General features: G+C 42.6%; 2 protein-coding genes across 2 annotated transcripts in view; both read right to left on the reverse strand.

Moving 5' to 3' along the window:
- The window catches only part of ZNF546 (zinc finger protein 546), a 17,028-nt gene extending 7,719 nt beyond the window's left edge, over nt 1-9,309 (reverse strand). The window contains exons 1-4 of the mRNA XM_023508220.1: nt 9,257-9,309; nt 5,532-5,619; nt 4,044-4,170; nt 2,521-2,616 (exon numbers count right to left, since the gene is read on the reverse strand). Of these exons, the coding sequence (XP_023363988.1) occupies nt 2,521-2,616; nt 4,044-4,170; nt 5,532-5,588 (280 nt within the window). The 5' untranslated portion in view covers nt 5,589-5,619; nt 9,257-9,309. The remainder of the gene's footprint in view (nt 1-2,520; nt 2,617-4,043; nt 4,171-5,531; nt 5,620-9,256) is intronic.
- A 3,985-nt stretch (nt 9,310-13,294) lies between these two features.
- PSMC4 (proteasome 26S subunit, ATPase 4) overlaps nt 13,295-19,030 on the reverse strand; it is an 11,021-nt gene continuing 5,285 nt past the window's right edge. Inside the window, exons 7-11 of the mRNA XM_003802119.2 lie at nt 14,481-14,648; nt 14,318-14,394; nt 14,009-14,177; nt 13,740-13,795; nt 13,295-13,542 (exon numbers count right to left, since the gene is read on the reverse strand). Of these exons, the coding sequence (XP_003802167.1) occupies nt 13,429-13,542; nt 13,740-13,795; nt 14,009-14,177; nt 14,318-14,394; nt 14,481-14,648 (584 nt within the window). The 3' untranslated portion in view covers nt 13,295-13,428. The remainder of the gene's footprint in view (nt 13,543-13,739; nt 13,796-14,008; nt 14,178-14,317; nt 14,395-14,480; nt 14,649-19,030) is intronic.

The raw sequence follows: 19,030 nt of genomic DNA on the forward strand, positions 1-19,030 counted from the left end.
CAGCCACATACACCAGAGCTGGTGGGTTCAAACCCGGCCCGGGCCTGCCAAACAATGACAACTCCAACCAAAAAATAGCTGGGTGTTGTGGTGGGTGCCTGTAGTCCCAACTACTTGAGAGGCTGAGGCAAGAGAATTGCTTAAGCCCAAGAGTTTGAGGTTGCTGTGAGCTGTGATGCCATGGCACTCTACCCAGAGTGATGTAGTGAGACTCTTGTCTCAAAAAAAAAAAAAGCATAAAAGATTCTAATAGACATTTCGCCAAAGAAGATATGTGGGTGAGAAATTAAGTAATGAAAAAAGTTGCTCAAGATCACTGGGCATTAGGAAAACAAAAATTGAAATCACAACATGACACCACTATACAAATATTAGTGCAGCTAAAATTTAAAAGGATGACCAGAGCGGCACCTGTGGCTCAGTGGGTAGGGCACCAGCCCCATATACCAAGGGTGGTGGGTTTGAACCTGGCCCCAGCCAAACTGTAACAACAACAACAAAAATAGCTGAGCGTTCTGGTGGGTGCCTGTAGTCCCAGCTACTTGGAGGCTGAGGCAAGAGAATCTCCTAAACCCAGAAGTTAGAGGTTGCTGTGAGTTGTGACGCTTTACTGAGGGCAATGAAGTGAGACTCTGCCTCTGAAAAAATAAATAAATAAATAAAAAGGATGACCGAACTAGGCAAAGTTAATGTTTGTCATCCTAGCACTTTGGGAGGTCATGTCAAGAGGATCACCTGAGACCAGGAGTTTGAGACCAGACTGAGCAACTCAGCAAGACCCTGTCTATACAAAAAAACAGAAAAATAAGCTAGGCGTGGTGGTTCACACATATAGTCCCAGCTACTCAGGACGCTGAGCCAGCAGGATTACTTGAGCCCAGGAATTTGATGTTGCAGTGAGCTATGATGATGCCACTGTACTCTAGCCTGGGCAACACATGAAACACTATCTAAAAGTAAATAAATAAAAAATGCTAACCATACCAAGTGCTGGCAAGAAAATGGAAGAACTGTAATTCTCATAAAGTGGTATCACTACTTTTGAAAACAGTGCAGCAGTTTCTCAAATATTCAAATATATATTTAATATATGATCTCCTCGGCCCACTCCAGATATTTTCCTAAGATAAATGAAAGTCTATGTCTCTACAAAGACTTTCACATGAATGTTTGTAGCAGCTTTATTTGTAATAGCCAAACACTGAGAATAACTCAGTGTGCATCTACAAGTAAATTGGTAAATAAATTGTGGTACATCTATACAATGGAATACTACTCAATGATTAAAAAAAAACAAGTACCGACACATGCCATGACATGGCTGAATTTCAAAATAATTATGCTATATGAATAAAGGTAAATAAAATATCAGGTATGATTCCATTCATACAGAATTCTAGTAAATGAAAACTAATCTGTAGTGACAGAGAGATGATCAGTGGTTAACTGGGCAAAGGGTGGAGAATGGTATTACAGAGGGATTGATTTTGGAGATGACAATTATTTTGATTGTATAATGATTTCACAACATACGTTTCATATTATCAAATTTTATGCTTTAAATATTTGCTGTTAATGTATACCAATTATACTTCAATAAAACTGTTTAAGTTATAAAAGTTGACACTTAAGATGGGTGCATTTTTATATTATGCAAATTACATGTACCTATATATGATTAAGAAAATACATTTGTCCTATGATTCATAATTCCACTTCTATATATTCCCAAGAGAAATGAAAACCCAAAATAAATGAAAACATGAACACAAAAATAATTGTACAAGAATGTTCAAATCAGCTGGCATCATCCGCTTTGGGAATAAATACAGACAATGCTTGATCTCAGAACCCGTGCATTTGCAGTTTATTCTGCTTGGAATGCTCTTCCTCAATATTCACATGGCCTGAGACCTTACTTCGTCTCTGTTCAAAGGTTGTCACCTCAGAATGGCCTTTCCCAATCTTATCTAAATGCCCTACCAGTTCCCCAACTTTCTGTTTCCTTACCCTACCTAATTTTCTTCACAACACATATCAAAACCTGGTATTACCTGTTTACTTATTTACTATGTTTCTCTTACTATGATATCAACATCTCTGTGACAATAGGAATGTATACCAATAGTGCCTAGACTCTGGCACAGCGCCTGGCTTAGGTTAGATAAATAGGAAATACTTGTTGGGTTAAACAATTTTGGGCAATGGAAAAATGAATATTAATCTAAATGTAAAAGGGGACCTGGTATAATGGTTGTCAAAGGGGAAGAAAGCAAGCAATTCTTTTTTGATATGGGAGGGGAATATGAGAACAGGGAAACAGGAAAATGGTTGGGTAAAGTTCCTTTGGTAGCTCATGTTGAGAGAACCTTAATGTCTCCCAGGTTTCAGGCCCCTTCTCCACAGGCCCTAGGCCTTTGAATGGAGCTTCCCAAACAACATCTCAGGATGTACCTCCTCCTAGCCTCAGTGGACCATAACTTGTGATGGCATTCCCCTGCCTGATTTGTCATCACTCACCTGTGTACCAACTCCTTGTCCCTTCCCTCATTACCACCCAGGGCTCTTTGTCTTGCTCCAATAAGGTAATCACATCTGGCTTAGGAATGGTATATCCTGCTTGTGAGAAAAGATAAAACACATTATAGAAAAAACTGAAAACACACCCTAAACAAACATAACCTCAAAATGACTTAATTCAGATTTGGTTACATTTATAATAAACCTCAAAATGACTTAATTCAGACTTGGTTACATTTATAATAAACTATAGGTCAAAACAGTGCCTGACAAAGCCTTCACAGTAAAGAAGACCATTGAAGAATATTCACACTAAGATGGGCTCATGGTTATAGGTCTATAGAGACTAGATAAGAAAGGGAAAAGGTCTGCTTTGCTTTTAAAGGCAGTATAGAGAGGGGCTGCAAGCACATACTCTGGAGCCCTATGGCCTGGAGTCAAATCTTCTGTCACCTACCAGCTGTATGACCTTGAAAAGTTACTTACCCTCCGTGCATTGCACTTTTATCTTTTTTTTTTTGAGACAGAGTCTAACCATGTCACCCTCAGTAGAGTGCTATCGCGTCACAGCTCACAGCAACCTCAAACTCTTGGACTTAGGCGATTCTCTTGCCTCAGCCTCCCAAGTAGCTGGGACTACAGGCACCCACCACAATGCCCGGCTATTTTTTTGTTGCAGTTGTCGTTTTTTAGCTGGCCTGGGCCGGGTTCGAACCCGCCACCCTTGGTGTATGTGGGTGGTGCCATAACACTACTACGAGCACTGAGCCACGTTGCACTTTTATCAAATGCAAAATGAGACTAATATTACCTACTTTATAGGGTTATTGTGAGAATTAAATGAATTAATATCTGTAAAGGCTTAAAAGGATGTCTAGTATATAGTATAGTTTTGTTGTAGATGTTACTATTTTGCTAGGAGAAATCTAAATTTCCTAAAACACTTTCATGTTCTTCCTGAGATATTCCTTCAATAGAAAATGCAAAATTCACAGACTATAACTTTCAACCACAAAGCAAGCTAAAGAGCTTGTCTCTTCTAGTATGAAGTGTGTCTACTTAAATTTTAAATGAATATTTGTTAACTCAATCTATCACTATATGTAATTCATAGAGGCTCTTTTGATAACTAAAGAAAACCAGAACCCTGAGACTAGCTCTTCTCTCTTAGGTGGGCCAGACATTAACAGAAGCAGCTACAGGAATACAGGAATGCTGAGTATATACATTATAGGAAATCCAGTTTCTCTTAAAATGTTGCATGATTCAAATATGAGAATCATTTAGAAAAACAGGCAGTAACAGGCAGGGCCAGAGAGAAGAGTGAATGCCATTGAAAGATGAGGAAGATGAAGGTGCTTAACTCAGGAGCCCATTTCCACCCTAACAATGTTTAAACCATTTCTTTAGAAAAAAGGGCCAGAAATTCAGTTGGCTTCTTAAAACAGAGTTCCGAAATTCAACAGTGCAGAAAGCTGATATTCCAGAAAACACCCTGTAAAATCTCTGGGCATCTGCCTTACCCAGTGAGATCAGGTTGTTATAGTTCTCCAACATCACATCCTTGTATAAGTCCCTCTGTGCAGGGTCCAGGCATTCCCACTCCTCTTGGGAAAGGTCTATGGCCACATCCCTGAATGCCAAGGATACCTGAAATGACAAATTTACACATTATAAACAAAAATTTGTACATGTTTTCAAGATGGAAAACTGCTTTGCAGAAAAGCAATATAGCAAGCAAGTAAACTGGGGCTCAGGCCTACAACATGTATGGGAGAATAAGGAAACTAATGTTTACAAAGTAGAGGGCTTATATGTTTTTGATGTAAATTAAACAAAATAGCATAAATAAGCACACTGCCTATTATATACCTGAATCTTAAGTTCTGAATAAATGTGAGTTCCATCATCCCCTCTTCTCATCAATGGAATTTTTTTCTTTCTTTTTTTTTTTTAGTTTTGAAAGTTTTTTGTAGTGTTTTTTTTTTTTTTTTTGGCCGGGGCTGGGTTTGAACACGCCACCTCTGGCATATGGGGCCAGCGCCCTACCCTTTTGAGCCACAGGCACTGCCCTGAAAAGGAATTTTTTAAAAAGAATTTTTAAAATTTTCCCAAAGAAGAGAATTTTCCCAAAGTACTCTAAAATGTCTATTTTAGAGAATAGGACTTGTTGACATCATGTGATTTCATTGAAACTCCGATTCATATCATGCAAACTCACATCCATTTTTAGGATATATCAGAAGTTTTAGGCACTTAGGTGTGACAAAATGTTAAGGTCTTCCCTGATCCTGGGAGCCTATTTTTATTCATCATCAGGGATCTAGAGGATCTTCCTACCTATTCCCCCTACTGCCCCTCTGACGGTTGCCTTATTCCTAAGCTAGAGGAAACTGATGTAGAATGATCCATAATGACACTAATGTCACCGGAAACCAGCACAACCTCCTCAACCACAAAATTGAATTTTTGTCCTATTGTTCACCCCCCAGGGATCCCCTGGTACAGGCCCAATCACACTCACACCTAGTTCTCTAAGCCTCTCAATGCATGATAGCTCACCTCTTCTTCTGAGGCTGACATGGAAGACAGTGCTAGCGTCACCTGAGTTGGGAAAACACTCAACACCAAATTCCACCCTATCACCTTCAAACTCAGGTCTGGGGAGTCACTGGGACTATCATCTTTATGCCATCTTTATGCAGACCATGCCTCTGATGATAGATGCTCAGATATTTCCCTTGAGATACTTTACCTTTTAGTGCTCCATCAATGCTCCTGAGAAAAGATGAGGCAGATAGATGCATGATGAATAGGTGAGTACAGGTAAGAGAAAAGCGGTTCAAATGCGGAGGACACAAGGCTGCCTGGCAGCATCCTTAATTGTGGTTGGAGTAATTGGAAAGCAAGTTCACCAACAGGAGTGGCTTAGGAAGGAAGTCTCAGGATAATAAAAATGACCACATAAATTTAAAAACATAGTATTTCAAAGAACAAAATTACAAACTTACATGAGCCATGGCTTTAGAACTGCATGAACTTGTCAGTTCTCCTTGGGCTGCCTCCATTGGAAAAGCATAGCATCCAGCGAAGTCAGGGCTGGGGGAGGAACAAGTAACTTTGAGACCAGGTGTGTCTCAGAATTCTCAAAATGACTTAAGTTAATATGATCCTGTTTTTCCTTCATTTCTACTATAACCCCATACAAATTGGTGGAGACAATGGAGTATGGACAAAGCCAAGTCTTCCCTCTACTATGAGGAACCACCCATGTCAGTGTCGAAACAGAGCAGAGGCCTCCTGCATGGAGCTAGACCAGGCACTCCAGCAGAAGGCTCTCTGGATCACCCCCTCTCTGATGATGCTGATCTGTGGCTGAGCCTCAATTGTTAAGTCCTTCCCTGAGCAGATCCTCTTCTGTCTGTGCCAACTTTAGAGTTGAGAAGGGGCCATCCCATCCAAACCTGAACATCATCCATGGCTTAGGAATATGCCTGGACTCCCTGAGATGTGAAGGAAGAAAACAGCAGGCAGCCTTTTCTCCTGCAAAACTGTACTTCCCAGAATAAACTCCCCCTCCCCCAGAACTCTGTTTCCAACCCACCTCTATCTTCTAATCAGGATCATCTAAACTCTCTCCAGCCTGAAGTCTCTGATTACCATAGTATCTCAAAATCAAGGCTGGAGAGGTGTGAATTAATGCTATGGTTGCCAGGTGACAACAACAAAAATAGATTATTTTAGGATCTTTCACACGAAGAGTGCTTTGTCATACTAACATTTAATCATGTGACATAAGTAACCCCATTCAACAGAAAAGATAATGGAGGCTCATGGTAAAGTCCCTTGCCTAAATTCACAATTAGTAAGAGGCAGAGCTGTGTTTTGAATCTACATTTCTCTAAACATGAAGCCAATTCTCTTTCAACTCTGGCTTTTGCCTCTGAAGCCTAGGATTTCTTCCAGTGAAACCTGAGCAATTCACTAAAAATAGGAACATATCATCTACCAAAGGGGATACTTGTTAAAGAAAAATCAGCTTATAGTTATTAGACCGGTAGATTTAAAAGACTAATGATATACCACATAAGCAGCAACATGAGGAAATAGATACTTTGTAGATGCTATAGCTTTGTACAACCTTAGAACATGGTATGTGGAAGTATGAGAAACCTACTTCTGGGACTGCCTAAAGCAAATGACTGTAAACGTGTGAAATAAGCACATCCAGTGATAGCAGAGTTCAGCAATCTGAATCCAGCAACAGGTGACTTGTTAAGTAAATTATAGATCATCTATGTAAAAGAATATTAAGTAGATATTAAATACTGTGCTAAGTTGAAGAAAATAATTTAAAGGATGTGGAAAGTATCCAGGACATACTGTAAATAGAAAGATTATGTTAGAAATCAGAACATAGAAAGTGATTACATTTTTAAAAAAATATACATACACACAAAAGAAAAAATACATACATACACACAGGCCAAAAAAATATGTGTTTGTTTCATTTTATAAGAGAAAGCCCTTCCCTTTTAAAAGTCTTCTCTTGAACTTGGAGGAAAAGCATAAGATAATCTAAAAACTTTAAGAAATATACAAAGTAGGCTCGGCGCCTATAGCTCAACCGGCTAAGGCGCCAGCCACGTACACCTAAGGTGGCGGGTTCAAATCCCCAGCCCGGACCCGCCAAACAACAATGACGGCTGCAACCAAAAAATAGCCGGGCGTTGTGGCGGGCGCCTGTGGTCCCAGCTACTTGGGAGGTGGAGGCAGGAGACTCGCTTGAGCCCAGGAGTTGGAGGTTGCTGTGAGCTGTAATGCCATGGCACTCTACCCAGGGGGACAGCTTGAGGCTCTGTCTCAAAAAAAAAAAAAAGAAATATACAAAGTACACTAAAGGAATAACCTTGAAAGAGACTATGTAACAGATAATACTAGCACTCGGCCTTCCAGAGTGCTAGTAAAAAATATATATATATATATTTTTAGACAGTCTCACTATGTCACCCTCGTGCTGTGGTGTCACAGCTCACAGCAACCTCAAACTCTTGGACTTAAGCAATTCTCTTACCTCAGCCTCCACAGTAGCTGGGACTACAACCACCTGCCACAAATGCCCAGCTACTTTTTGTTGCAGTTGTCATTGTTGTTTTAGCTGGCCTGGGCTGGGTTTGAACTCATTAACTTTGGTGTATGTGGCTGGTGCCGTAACCACTGTGCTATGGGCACTGAGCCTAAAATATAATTTTATATAATTTTTTAACATATTAAAAACAAATTGGTTTGAATGTGAAGACTGTAAGGAGATCAATATGACCCTTATACATAATGCTTACCAGTTCATTCATCTTCAATTCAACAAGGCCTTTCCTCTATTAAGATTATTCTTTAATTGATCACAAATCAGGGGAGTAGCATCTGCAGTCTAAATAAGAAAATTTGTCCAGGCCGGGTGTAGCAGCTCATAGCAGAGTCTGAAGCAGGTGGATTGCTTGAGTCAGGAGTTCAAGACCAGCCTGAGCAACAGTGAGACCCCATATCTAAAACTAGCTGAGCATTGCCGGGGGGGTGCCTGTAGTCCCAGCTACTTGGGAGACTGAGGCAAGAGGATCACTTGTGCCCAAGAGTTTGAGGTTGCTGTGAGCTCTGATGCTACGATACTTTACCAAGAATGACAGAGTGAGGCTCTGTCTCAAAAAGAAAAAAATAAAGAAAAGAAAATTTGTCCATAGTAGACAGAACAATGGTTTTCCTCTATTTATCCGCTGAATAATCAACAGAAGTTATCATTTCAGATGTAATGCTTGTATATCTTTAAATTCCAATGTTAGTAACTGAGATTCATATAAAATTTAAAATTTGAATATTATTATTCCTCACTATATTACTTTACCTTGTAACTTCTTTCTGGGAAACTTCATCCTACAGCTCAATATTTGACTTCCCTCATATGTACTTTTTTTTCTTGTGACTAACTCCTTATAAACATAAATTTCAACTCATTGATTCTCTGGAAAATTCCCTGCTCAGATTCACACAGATTTCCATCCTCAAGACTTCTAATCACATTCCCAATCCTAAAATCCTTGCAAAGCAGATGATGTTACCACTTACTGACACCAGTCAAAACATCTCTGATTCTATCATACTTTTAAAATAAGGTCTTTGAAGAATATCAATAATGTTTTTCTACCTAAACTTTAATCTTTTTTATTTTTTTTTGAGACAGAGCCTCAAGCTGTCCCCCTGGGTAGAGTACCATGGCATCACAGCTCACAGCAACTTCCAACTCCTGGGCTCAAGCGAGTCTCCTGCCTCTGCCTCCCAAGTAGCTGGGACCATAGGTGCCTGCCACAACGCCTGGCTATTTTTTGGTTGCAGCCGTCATTGTTTGGCGGCGGGGCTGGATTCGAACCTGCCACCCTAGGTGTATGTGGCTGGCACCTTAGCCACTTGAGCCACAGGTGCCGAGCCCTAAACTTTAATCTTAATAAAACAAAGTTTTAACTTTAGACTTCAGGATATTCATTTCTTTACCATTATAAAACATGACAGCAGAAGATTGAACAAGAGGAGAAGGGCATTTATTTGGAGGCCATCCGCATGGTCCATCATTCACTGCAAAGGCAGGCCTGTGATAGGTCGCTGGACATTTCAGAAAAAGAAAAGCAAATGTTTCCATGTAGTAAGAACAAATATGTATTTTAGGAACAAAGATAAAAAATACATTCACCTGGACGTGGACTTTTAGACGTGGTACACAATTTTTCCCTCCTCAGTATCCTTCTTTGACGAAAGGCAGGGTTGGGGAAGAAGGAAATCATGAAACAGCAGGCCTTTCTTAGGATACAGAGCAATCTAGAAAATCCCCGCCAGGGCCACATCTACCCTGATGTCACACACATAACCAGATGTGAGAGGGAGGCTGGAAACTCCAAATTCATAGCGGATTTCTAGGATCAGATGGGAACGCTGTGGTTCTGAAATGTGGCTGCCCGCACAGCGCCTCCAAGTGGGGACCCTTCCATCACGTCATTACAAGATTCTGTTTCAGGGACATGTCTAACTCAAAAGTCCAATCTCAAACCCAGGTCTGTGCCTTCTTGCCGAAAACCTTCATCCTAGAGCTCAATATTTTACTTTCCCCTTGGGGACACTGCTTTGTGTAGATATCAGGGACCATGACCGCTGAGGGTCGGCGACACCAAAGCCTCAGGCACAAATCTCAGCCTCACACTACAGCCACCGTCATGGAGGCCCAACCTGGCCCTGACAGGCGCACTGTCGCGCGCGTACACACACATACACAGTCTGTCACACTGGGTCACACAATCCCCCTCCTCTGCTCCTCACGCACTCACAGGCCTAGGCTCCCTCAGGACACGACGGGCCAAGTCCGAGCCTCGGTGCACTTCACTTTGGGCTGCAACCTCATCCTCCTCAATCCAACACCCAAGAGTCCCACCCTCTCTCCCCTAGACCCGACTTCTCTCCAGGCTACGACTAACTCACCCATGGGTGGCTGGACCAGCAGGAACGCATCAGAAGAGGCCCTCGGGGTCCGGGCGCGCTCTGCCCGTGGGGCTTCTGGGAAATGTAGTCCATTCTTGGGCCGCTGGTTCGCTTGGCGCAGGCGCGCGCGGACTCGCGTCTCTGGAGACAGCGCGGGAAGCTGAGGAGAATTTATGCCCCGGGACTGTGTTGGAGGTTCCAGCGTCGCCAGATCGCTTGAAGTCCCCAACCTTCAAGTACATCCGCGGGTGAGACCCTGAGCTGAGGGAGTGGTGGGCCGGGTGCTGGCTCTGCAAGGCAGAATTTTGAGTGTCTTTCTTGGAGGGAGTCCCTGAGCTTGATACGCGGCAGGGGCTCAGTGTGTGTATTTTAAAGAGCAGGTGTGCCTGACTGTGAGCGTGTGTGTCACTGTGAAGGTGCAGGACTGAGCCTCTCTGGCTGTGACAGGCCGTGTTGCTGTGTGTGTGTTGTCATTCTTTGGGCGAGAGTCGGATTGTGGTGAACGAAGTGGCATCCGACTATAGGGAGAAAGCCCTGTACAGTAAGGAGACTCAGTGAGATTTTGTGACTGTAAGCGAAGACGTGATGGGCCATGTGCTAGGTCGTCGCTGTGCTTGACTGTAAGAGTGCGGTGATACGTGAGCGATGGTGTGGGTGTGGGGGTCACTGTGACTGGAATTGTTGGGTGACTGGGTGCAAGCAAAGCTGTGTGAAGATGAATATGTGTGATTTTGAATATCTGATCAGTGGAGTGGTGATGGTGTGCACATATGATTGTGTGCAACCGGAGGCCTGTACTTAGGTGGAATAAAGACAATATGTTGCATCTTCTTGGAGTTTTATGTAAAGATTTGGACTGAAGAGTTGCAATTTATGTGCCAAATAATGTCTTTTTATATTGAGTCAAATGAGTGTTTTCATAGAGAAAAATTCAAATGATAGTAACTTTTTAAAAAATATAAAGAATAATTCCCACTCTTCTGTACTGTTAAGGAGTCTTTAGCAAATCAGTTTGAAAAGCTTCAATGGTGGAAACAGGTTTATGCTTGGAAAGCACATAAGGCAATCAACTCTTGGCTTCTAAATATATATAATGGAATACTATTCAGACTTTAGAAAGAAGGAAATCTTGTTATTTGTAATAACATTATGTTAAATGAATTAAGTCAGGAATAGAAAGATAAATACTACATGATCTCACTTATACGTGGAATCTAAAAAAGTTGAACTCAGAAGTAGAGACTAGAATTGTGGCTACTGGAGGTAGGGGTAGTGGTTGGAGAGATTTTGGTCAAAGTATATAAATTTGTTTGGTAGGAGGAATTTAAAAAATGTGTCTAAATTTGAGTCAATTCTGAGTGAGGCTAGAATATCCAGAGGAAAAGTAACTTAGCAGAAGTGTGACAAAGACACAGGGGCAATAAGGAGAATAATATGCCAACAAACCGCTCTTGCACCAAGCACTAACTGGGATATTCAGATAGACCCTGAAGGTCAGACCCTATTTAAGATGTGGTTAGAGTTTTATGAGTATCATGTACAAGTAAATATGTGTCTAGGTATGTGTACAGTATTTAAACAAATTACATATGATCTAGAGATTCTGCTATTATTCAGACAACATGAATGCATGAAGAAAGTGGGCCAACAAAAAAGCCTATCTCTTCCTTTGTGAGTTATGTAGGAGGATGCATAACAAAGGGCACAGAGAAGGCCATGTCCTGTAAGGGACAGTGTAAGAACAAACACAGCAAAGTCTAAATGCCTCAGAAGTGAAGACAAAATGCACCCTGGAACAGCCAATCAGATCTGACTCCTGCTACCTCTAGGCCTTCTTTAGTCAGATGTGGAAAAGCACAGGGCCATTGATTGCCAGATAGAACACAATCACATAACAAAGATGATCCTACAGAAGCGTTTTTGTACATCTGGTTGAAGTGGACAACTGAGTAGTGAAAAAAAACAGTGGTGGGGTCACCCCTGCCCCCCCACCCTACTGGTAACCATTTTATTGCCTGTCATGTCCTCATAGCCCTTGCTAGGCATTCACCTCTGAAGGGTGCATGGGGATGGGAGTATTCATTTTTTAATTTTTTTTAGAGACAGAGTCTCACTTTTTCACCCTCGGTAGAGTGCTGTGCCATCACAGCTCACAGCAAACCCCAGCTCTTGGGCTTAGACGATTAGCCCAGCCTCCCAAGTAGCTGGGACTACAGGCACCCACCACAATGCCCAGCTATTTTTTTTTTTTTCAGTTTAGCTGGGGCCGGGTTTGAGACTGCCACCTTCAGTATATGGGGCCAGTACCCTACCCACTGAGCCACAGGCACTGCCTGGGAATGGAAGTATTCTGGGTGGTGATGTAAGGGAAGTCCCAGTGAACAGTGTTCTGTATGGAGCCAGTTATTACTCCAAATTTCATCTTCTCATGAGCTACCACCAGGTGGTTTCTAATCTCAGAGCTTCTGTATAACACACTTGTCCCCTTATTCAGACAGAATATGCCATGGCTACAGAGGTTCCAGGAGTAAGGCTTTTTATTTCTTTCTGCTTCTGTCTTGGTGGGTTGTATGTTCCTAGAAATTTATCTATTTCTTCTGTTATCTAATTTGTTAGTATGCAATTGTTCATAATAGTCATCTATTACAATGTCTCCTCTTTAATATTTGATTTTTAAAATTTGAGTCTTCTATGTTCTTTTTCTTAGTGTAGCTAGGAGTTTTGTTGATTTTGTTTATCTTTCTAAAAAATGAACTTTTTTTTTGAGACAAGAGTCTCACTTTGTCACCCTGTGCTGTGGCATCATAGCTCACAGCAACCTCAAATTCTTGGACTCAAGTGATTTTCTTGCCTCAGCCTCCCCAAGTAGCTGAGATTACAGGCACCTGCCACAATGCCCAGCTATTTTTAGAGATGGGGTCTCATTCTGGATCAGACTGGTCTCAAACTCCTGAGTTTAAGTAATCCACCTGCCTTGGCCTTCCAGAGTGCTAGGATTACAGGTGTGAGCCACTGTGCCTGGCACAAACTCTTATTTCTGTTGATTTTTTCCTATGGTTTTAAAATTTTCTATTGTTTATTTCTGCTCTCATTTTTATTACTTCCTTCCTTCTGTTAGGCTTTGCTTTTAGTTTGTTCTTTTTTTTCTAGTTCCTTGAGTTATAAAGTGCAGTTGTTTGAGATCCTTCTTTCTAATGTATTTATTGCTATAACTTCCCTCTTAGTATTGCTTTTGCTAAACTTCTGAAAAGAAATTAAATGGATTCATTTTTATCTATTTATTGAGTAAACCAATTGTGGGTAAAGAGAAAAGAGCACAGGTTTTGGAACAGAGATACCTGGGAGGTGGGAGAAGCCCAAGCCCGAGTGGAATAGTGGGAGAAAAAGGAAAGGTCATTTGTAAAACTCATGCTCTTGCTCGTCCTTCTTGATGACGGTCTTGTATGCTTTCTCGAAGTCCTTGGCCAGGACAATGTAGCGGTTCTCACGGACAGCCAACATCCCGCTCTGTTGAAGGATAAAAGATTGAGAGTTAAAATCTACTCCCGGTATTCTCCACCTGCGGTGATGATGGCAGAAGAGAAAGATGGGGCCCAGGACCCAGGAGGCAAGAGGGGACAGAGGACTGCAGCAGCGCAGTCTCAGAGAAGAGGAAAGGTCTTCCTACACCCTCTACCCAGATGCAGAGAGAAACCATCCCTCACCTCCTGACAAATAGAGTTGATATCAGCTCCTGAAATCTTATCTGGTCGTGCCACATCTGCAGCAAGTGAGTTAAGGAAACCATTCCCTGCCTGATGAAGTGAATGGCTGGAGCCAGAAGACATCCCTTAGCCGTCTTTGTTACCACCCTCCTCCCTGGACCTTGGTCCCCATCTGCACAATTTGGGCTATGGTGATATGCCAGAGGTGGAGGTGAAGATCAATCTCTATTTCCAAATGTGGTCCCCTCTATCACTAGAGAACAGGATACAGTCTTCCAAGTCAACCTCCTCGGAAAGGTTCATCTTGCTGGTGATAGTGGAAAAAATTAATCTTTTCTGACGGCGATCAGGGAGGGGAAATTCTATTTTACGGTCGAGGCGTCCAGGCCGCAGCAGGGCTGGATCTAGGGTGTCTGCTCTGTTTGTGGCCATGATCACCTGTCATTGGAAGCAGGCCAGCTCAGACCTCTATTCCCCCCACCTCCTCCTCTCATCATAATACCCCACCTCATGTGCCAGCCTCCACCTTTCCTTGCTTCTTAGATCCCTCTTCCCCTTGCCCATCCAGAACCCTGAACCTTGACATTGACGTTCTGGTCGAATCCATCCATTTGATTCAGCAGTTCCAGCAGGATTCTCTGAACTTCCCTGTCAGCTGGAGAGGGTGCAATAAGGTCAGTCCAGGGCATCCTGTATGATAAGCCCACCCAACATCCCAAGCCCTGTTTAAGCATTACTCACCCCCTGTCTGAGCATCAAATCTCTTGGTGGCAATGGCATCAATCTCGTCTATGAAGATGATGGCAGGGGCATTCTCCTTGGCCAGGCGGAACACATCTCGGACCATGCGGGGACCCTCACCCAGGTATTTCTGTACAAACTCTGAGCCCACAACTCGGATAAATGCAGCTAATGGGAGGATGACAAGGGTTAGATGGGCATGAGCCTTTTGTGGAGCCCGTTCTGCTTTAATTGAAATTGGGAATTCCCCGAAGATATTCTTTTTCCTGGATATCCACTCCTAGTGGCTGGGTAATTCTCTCATGCCCAAGGCTGGGTCCCAGATCCCCCCCTGAGGACAAGCCATTTGCTTATGCCCTAGAGCAACTCAGCATGCCAAATTATGAAACCTGCTCACATATGTCCATTTTTTTGCCCAACATTTAAAAATCAAGATTTCTTATTTTTTTTTTTTTTGAGACAGAATCTCACTGTGTCATCCTCAGTAGAGTGCCGTAGCATCACAGCTCACAGCAACCTCAAACTCTTGGGCTCAAGCAATTCTCTTGCCTCAAGTTTTCCAAGTAGCTGGGACTACAGGCACCAGCCACAATGCCCAGCTATTTTATTTTGTTGTTGTTGTTGCTGTCATTGTTGTTTAGCAGGCCTGGGCCGGGTACAAACCCACCAGCCCCGGTGTATGTGGCTGGCACCCTAGCCACTGAGCTACTGGCACCGAGCCTAAAAATCAAGATATTAAATACTAAAAAAATAAAGAATCCGGATTTCCAGAGTGCTTACAAGATCAGTAATAAGATACACTGCCCATATACTAAGACATCACACTGCCTTGCCAAGAGCTCTAAGTTCCTGTTTGCTATATAGACCTGCTTCTTAATTACCTGAAACAGTCAGAGACCACAGGCACATCTTCTAATATAATTGACAACTGGCAATGTAGTTGAAGACTTCGTTTGTTCTGGGCTCAGCCTTTGGATTTGTTTCTTAAAGTTTAATTTGTTTCTTAATGACTGAATGCAGCTTTGTGCTATGTAGAGCACACCTCCAGGATTCTCCTTCCAGCCTCCATGGAGAAGGGAGCCAAGTAGTCCATATACATAGGCCAGGGGGTTTCATGTCACAAACTAGGAGGGCTGCAGCTCTGCCCCATTCACTCCCTAAGATCAAGATTTTATACTTGGCTCAAGGTGTCCCTGTTTCCCAATATCTGCATCACCTGGGAGCTCACTAACATCCTAACCTCAGGTTTCTGACTTTTTCTGCTCTAAACATACCCTGACCACATTGTTTTGGCCACATATTTACCTGGCTGCTCTGCTGGCATCCAACCAGTTCCACGTGAAACCCTCATCTCTGGGATTGTGTTATATGACCCCAGCCTTCTACAGGCCTTTCCTATTCAATTGCTGCAGTCCCTGTCCTAACATCAATACCCCACCTTCCTTGTTCTCCCAAAGTCTCATCCCCATCTGGGATCCTCCTTCCACCTACCCTGAGAGAGGGTCTTGCCTCAGCTATTCTAACTAACTGTGTAAATTGCCACTGTAACAAACTGATGAACTCCCATCTCCACTTGGACCTTCATCTTCCTCCATGTTCGGATAACTCAACTCCAGTCAGCAGCTTTTTCCACTGCTCTACACCTTTGGCACCCTTCTCTCTTCCCACCATCAGTGACAAACCACCCTGATTCACTCAGAAAAAGATAGAACATGAAGCAAGACCCCCCTCAATTTCTATTTCTACTCAGCTAAGCCTGTCTATCTTCACTGGCCTGGAACTCTAGACAGAATGAGGACATTAGTAGAAAAACTGATGAAACTGGAAGGAAGTCTACATTTTAGTTCTTAGTATAACACCAGTGTTAATTTCCTGGTTTTCATTACTGTACTGTGGTTATGTAAGATGACATTAAGGAATCTGAGTGAAGGTACATAGGGACTCTCTGAAATAATTTTCTCGTATTTAAAAAATTTTTTTAAATAAAACAGTTCTTATAAAAGCTAAATTAAAAAGAAGTAACTGGCAGAAACATATACACTATATATTTTGTGCACAGATATAGCAAAACCACGCCCCTGAGTCACTGAAGCCAAGGAATCAATATGGTGGTTAAGAGCTTGAGGTTTAAGGCCAGCCTGGGGTCAAATCCTGACATTACTGTTTACAAGCTGGTGACCTTGAGGAAGTTACTTAACCATGGTTTCTTTTGTGTAAAATAGAGACAACAAAGGTACCTATTTTATTTTTTTTCAAAGGAACCTATTTTACCGCAGGGTTCTGGCAATTAAACAAGTATTAATTATTTAATTAATACCTAAGTGCTGAAAGCTGCTGCTGTTACATAACATAAATGGTGTCTATTACTCCCCCACACAAATACCTGCACAAGGGTTTCCAGCTACCATAAGAAAAAACAGACAACAAGGCAGATAGACCCCACCACAAATTCCCATCTCCAACCTCCCCAGGGTCCTCATCACTGCCTGAATATGATCCTATGTCTCTCACCAGATCTCTCTTCCACTTTCTGCAGTACCCTTTCTGTTCTCCTTCAATACCTTACCTACCTTGTCCCCTGTTCACTGTAGATGACCTCACCTACATCATCCCAAACAGATGAAAGGACCTTCAAGTGGGACCACTCAACCTCCTAGACTTCCTGCCCAGAAGGTATCTCTACTCATGCTTTTCCTTTCCTTCCATCTGAGCTCTAACTCCCTGAGGATCTGTTACTGCCACTCTCGCTTAATCCTCAACTTCTCCCTGACAGCAATTATAATGTACTAAAATCTTTCCTATCTTTAAAAACATCCAAAACAATCTTTCAATATCTATCCCTCTCAAGCTGCCCTTTTTTCTCTCTTCTGTCCATCAGAATGTAAACTGTCTGTGGCTGCATGCTCAGGAACTAGAACCCCTGACACATGGTGGACGCTCAGTAGATATTCAGTTAAGTCAAAGTATTGAAATGCAAATGCAAACTGGAGCTGACTACTCTAGGTATCTGGCATCCTGACTTTTATTACCACTAATACTATCTGTTTTGATTTCATTTTTCAAATATTCTGGTTACAGTCTACTAAAATGATTGACTTCCACATCTCCATCCTCTGTCCAAACAATGGTGCAACTGCATATTCACCTTTCTGTTTCCAGCTGAATGTTTCCTGGTCACTGAAACTCTGTATGTCCAAACTGAATCCCCTATTCCAATCTGTTGTTTCTCAATCCTATAAAAGTCACAAAAAACAGTTTCTGCTCAAGCCAGAAACTGGGAATTGCTCTTAACTCTTCACTCACAAAAAACAGTTTCTGCTCAAGCCAGAAACTGGGAATTGCTCTTAACTCTTCACTCTTGCCAACCACATCTAGTCAATTAGTAAATCCTGCTGCTTCTCCCCTGTCTACCTTCTTTCTCTCTCTAATCTGTCCCTCCCCAAAAATTCTGTACAAAGCTACCATTATCTGTCCCTGGATCAATGTTTTCTATAATAATTGGCTGTCAGATTTTCTTTAGACTGTACATAGTCTAAGACTACTTATCTTCAGGCCCTTCATGATCTGATTCATCACCTCCTATACCTGGCCATGCACTGCCCCTGCTCAGACAGCCTTTTTTTGTTGTTGTTGTTTTTGAGACAGAGCCTCAGTATGTCGCCCTTGGTAGAGTGCCATGGCATCACTGCTCACAGCAACCTCCAACTCTTGGGCTTAAGCAATTCTCTTGCCTCAGCAACCAAGAGCTGCAACTACAGGTGCCCACCACAACACCCAACTATTTTCTTATTGTAGCTGTCATTATTGTTTAGCTGGCCCGGGCTGGGTTCAAACCCACCAGCTTCGGTGTATGTGGCCGGCGCCATAACCACTGTGCTACGGGCACCAAGCCCTCAGCAAGCCTTTAAACAAACAGTTTCTGTGTACTTGCCCAAGTTGTTAGTGGGTTGGGCACAGAAACAGAAAAGAATAAATGTACAAGGTCCCTGTTCTCGTAGGGTTTACAGTCTATCAAGAATCCCTAAATGAATTCTTTACCATCTGTGGGCCTTTGTAAATTATATTTCCTCTTCCAGAATACCCTCTTCCACTCTGTGTGCCTAACAGACTCCTCACACCTCACTTCCCATGGGAACCCCTTCCTGAGAGGCCTAAGCAGGCCACATCCTCCAGGGCAACCTCACCTCTAACCATTCAGCCCTTCAGCTTCAGTTGCATGAGCCCACACACTGCTCTTGAAACACTGTTAGCATGCTATGCAGGCCTTTGCACTGCACAGTCCTTTGGCCTGGTCTGCTCCTTCCCGCAGACCTCCATTTCAAATGGAGCAGACCAGGCCAAGTTCTGGGCCTTAATACAAATGTCACCAGGCCAAGTTCTGGGCTTTAATACAAATGTCACCTCAGAAAAGTCTTCTGGGGCTCGGCGCCTGTGGCTCAAGCGGCTAAGGCACCAGCCACATACACCTAAGGTGGCGGGTTCGAATCCCCAGCACGGGCCCGCCAAACAACAATGATGGCTGCAACCAAAAAATGGCCAGGCGTTGTGGC

The sequence above is a fragment of the Otolemur garnettii genome, unplaced genomic scaffold, assembly GCF_000181295.1.
Source record: "Otolemur garnettii isolate 467f Iridium unplaced genomic scaffold, OtoGar3 scaffold00233, whole genome shotgun sequence".
Classification (NCBI taxonomy): Eukaryota; Metazoa; Chordata; class Mammalia; order Primates; family Galagidae; genus Otolemur; species Otolemur garnettii.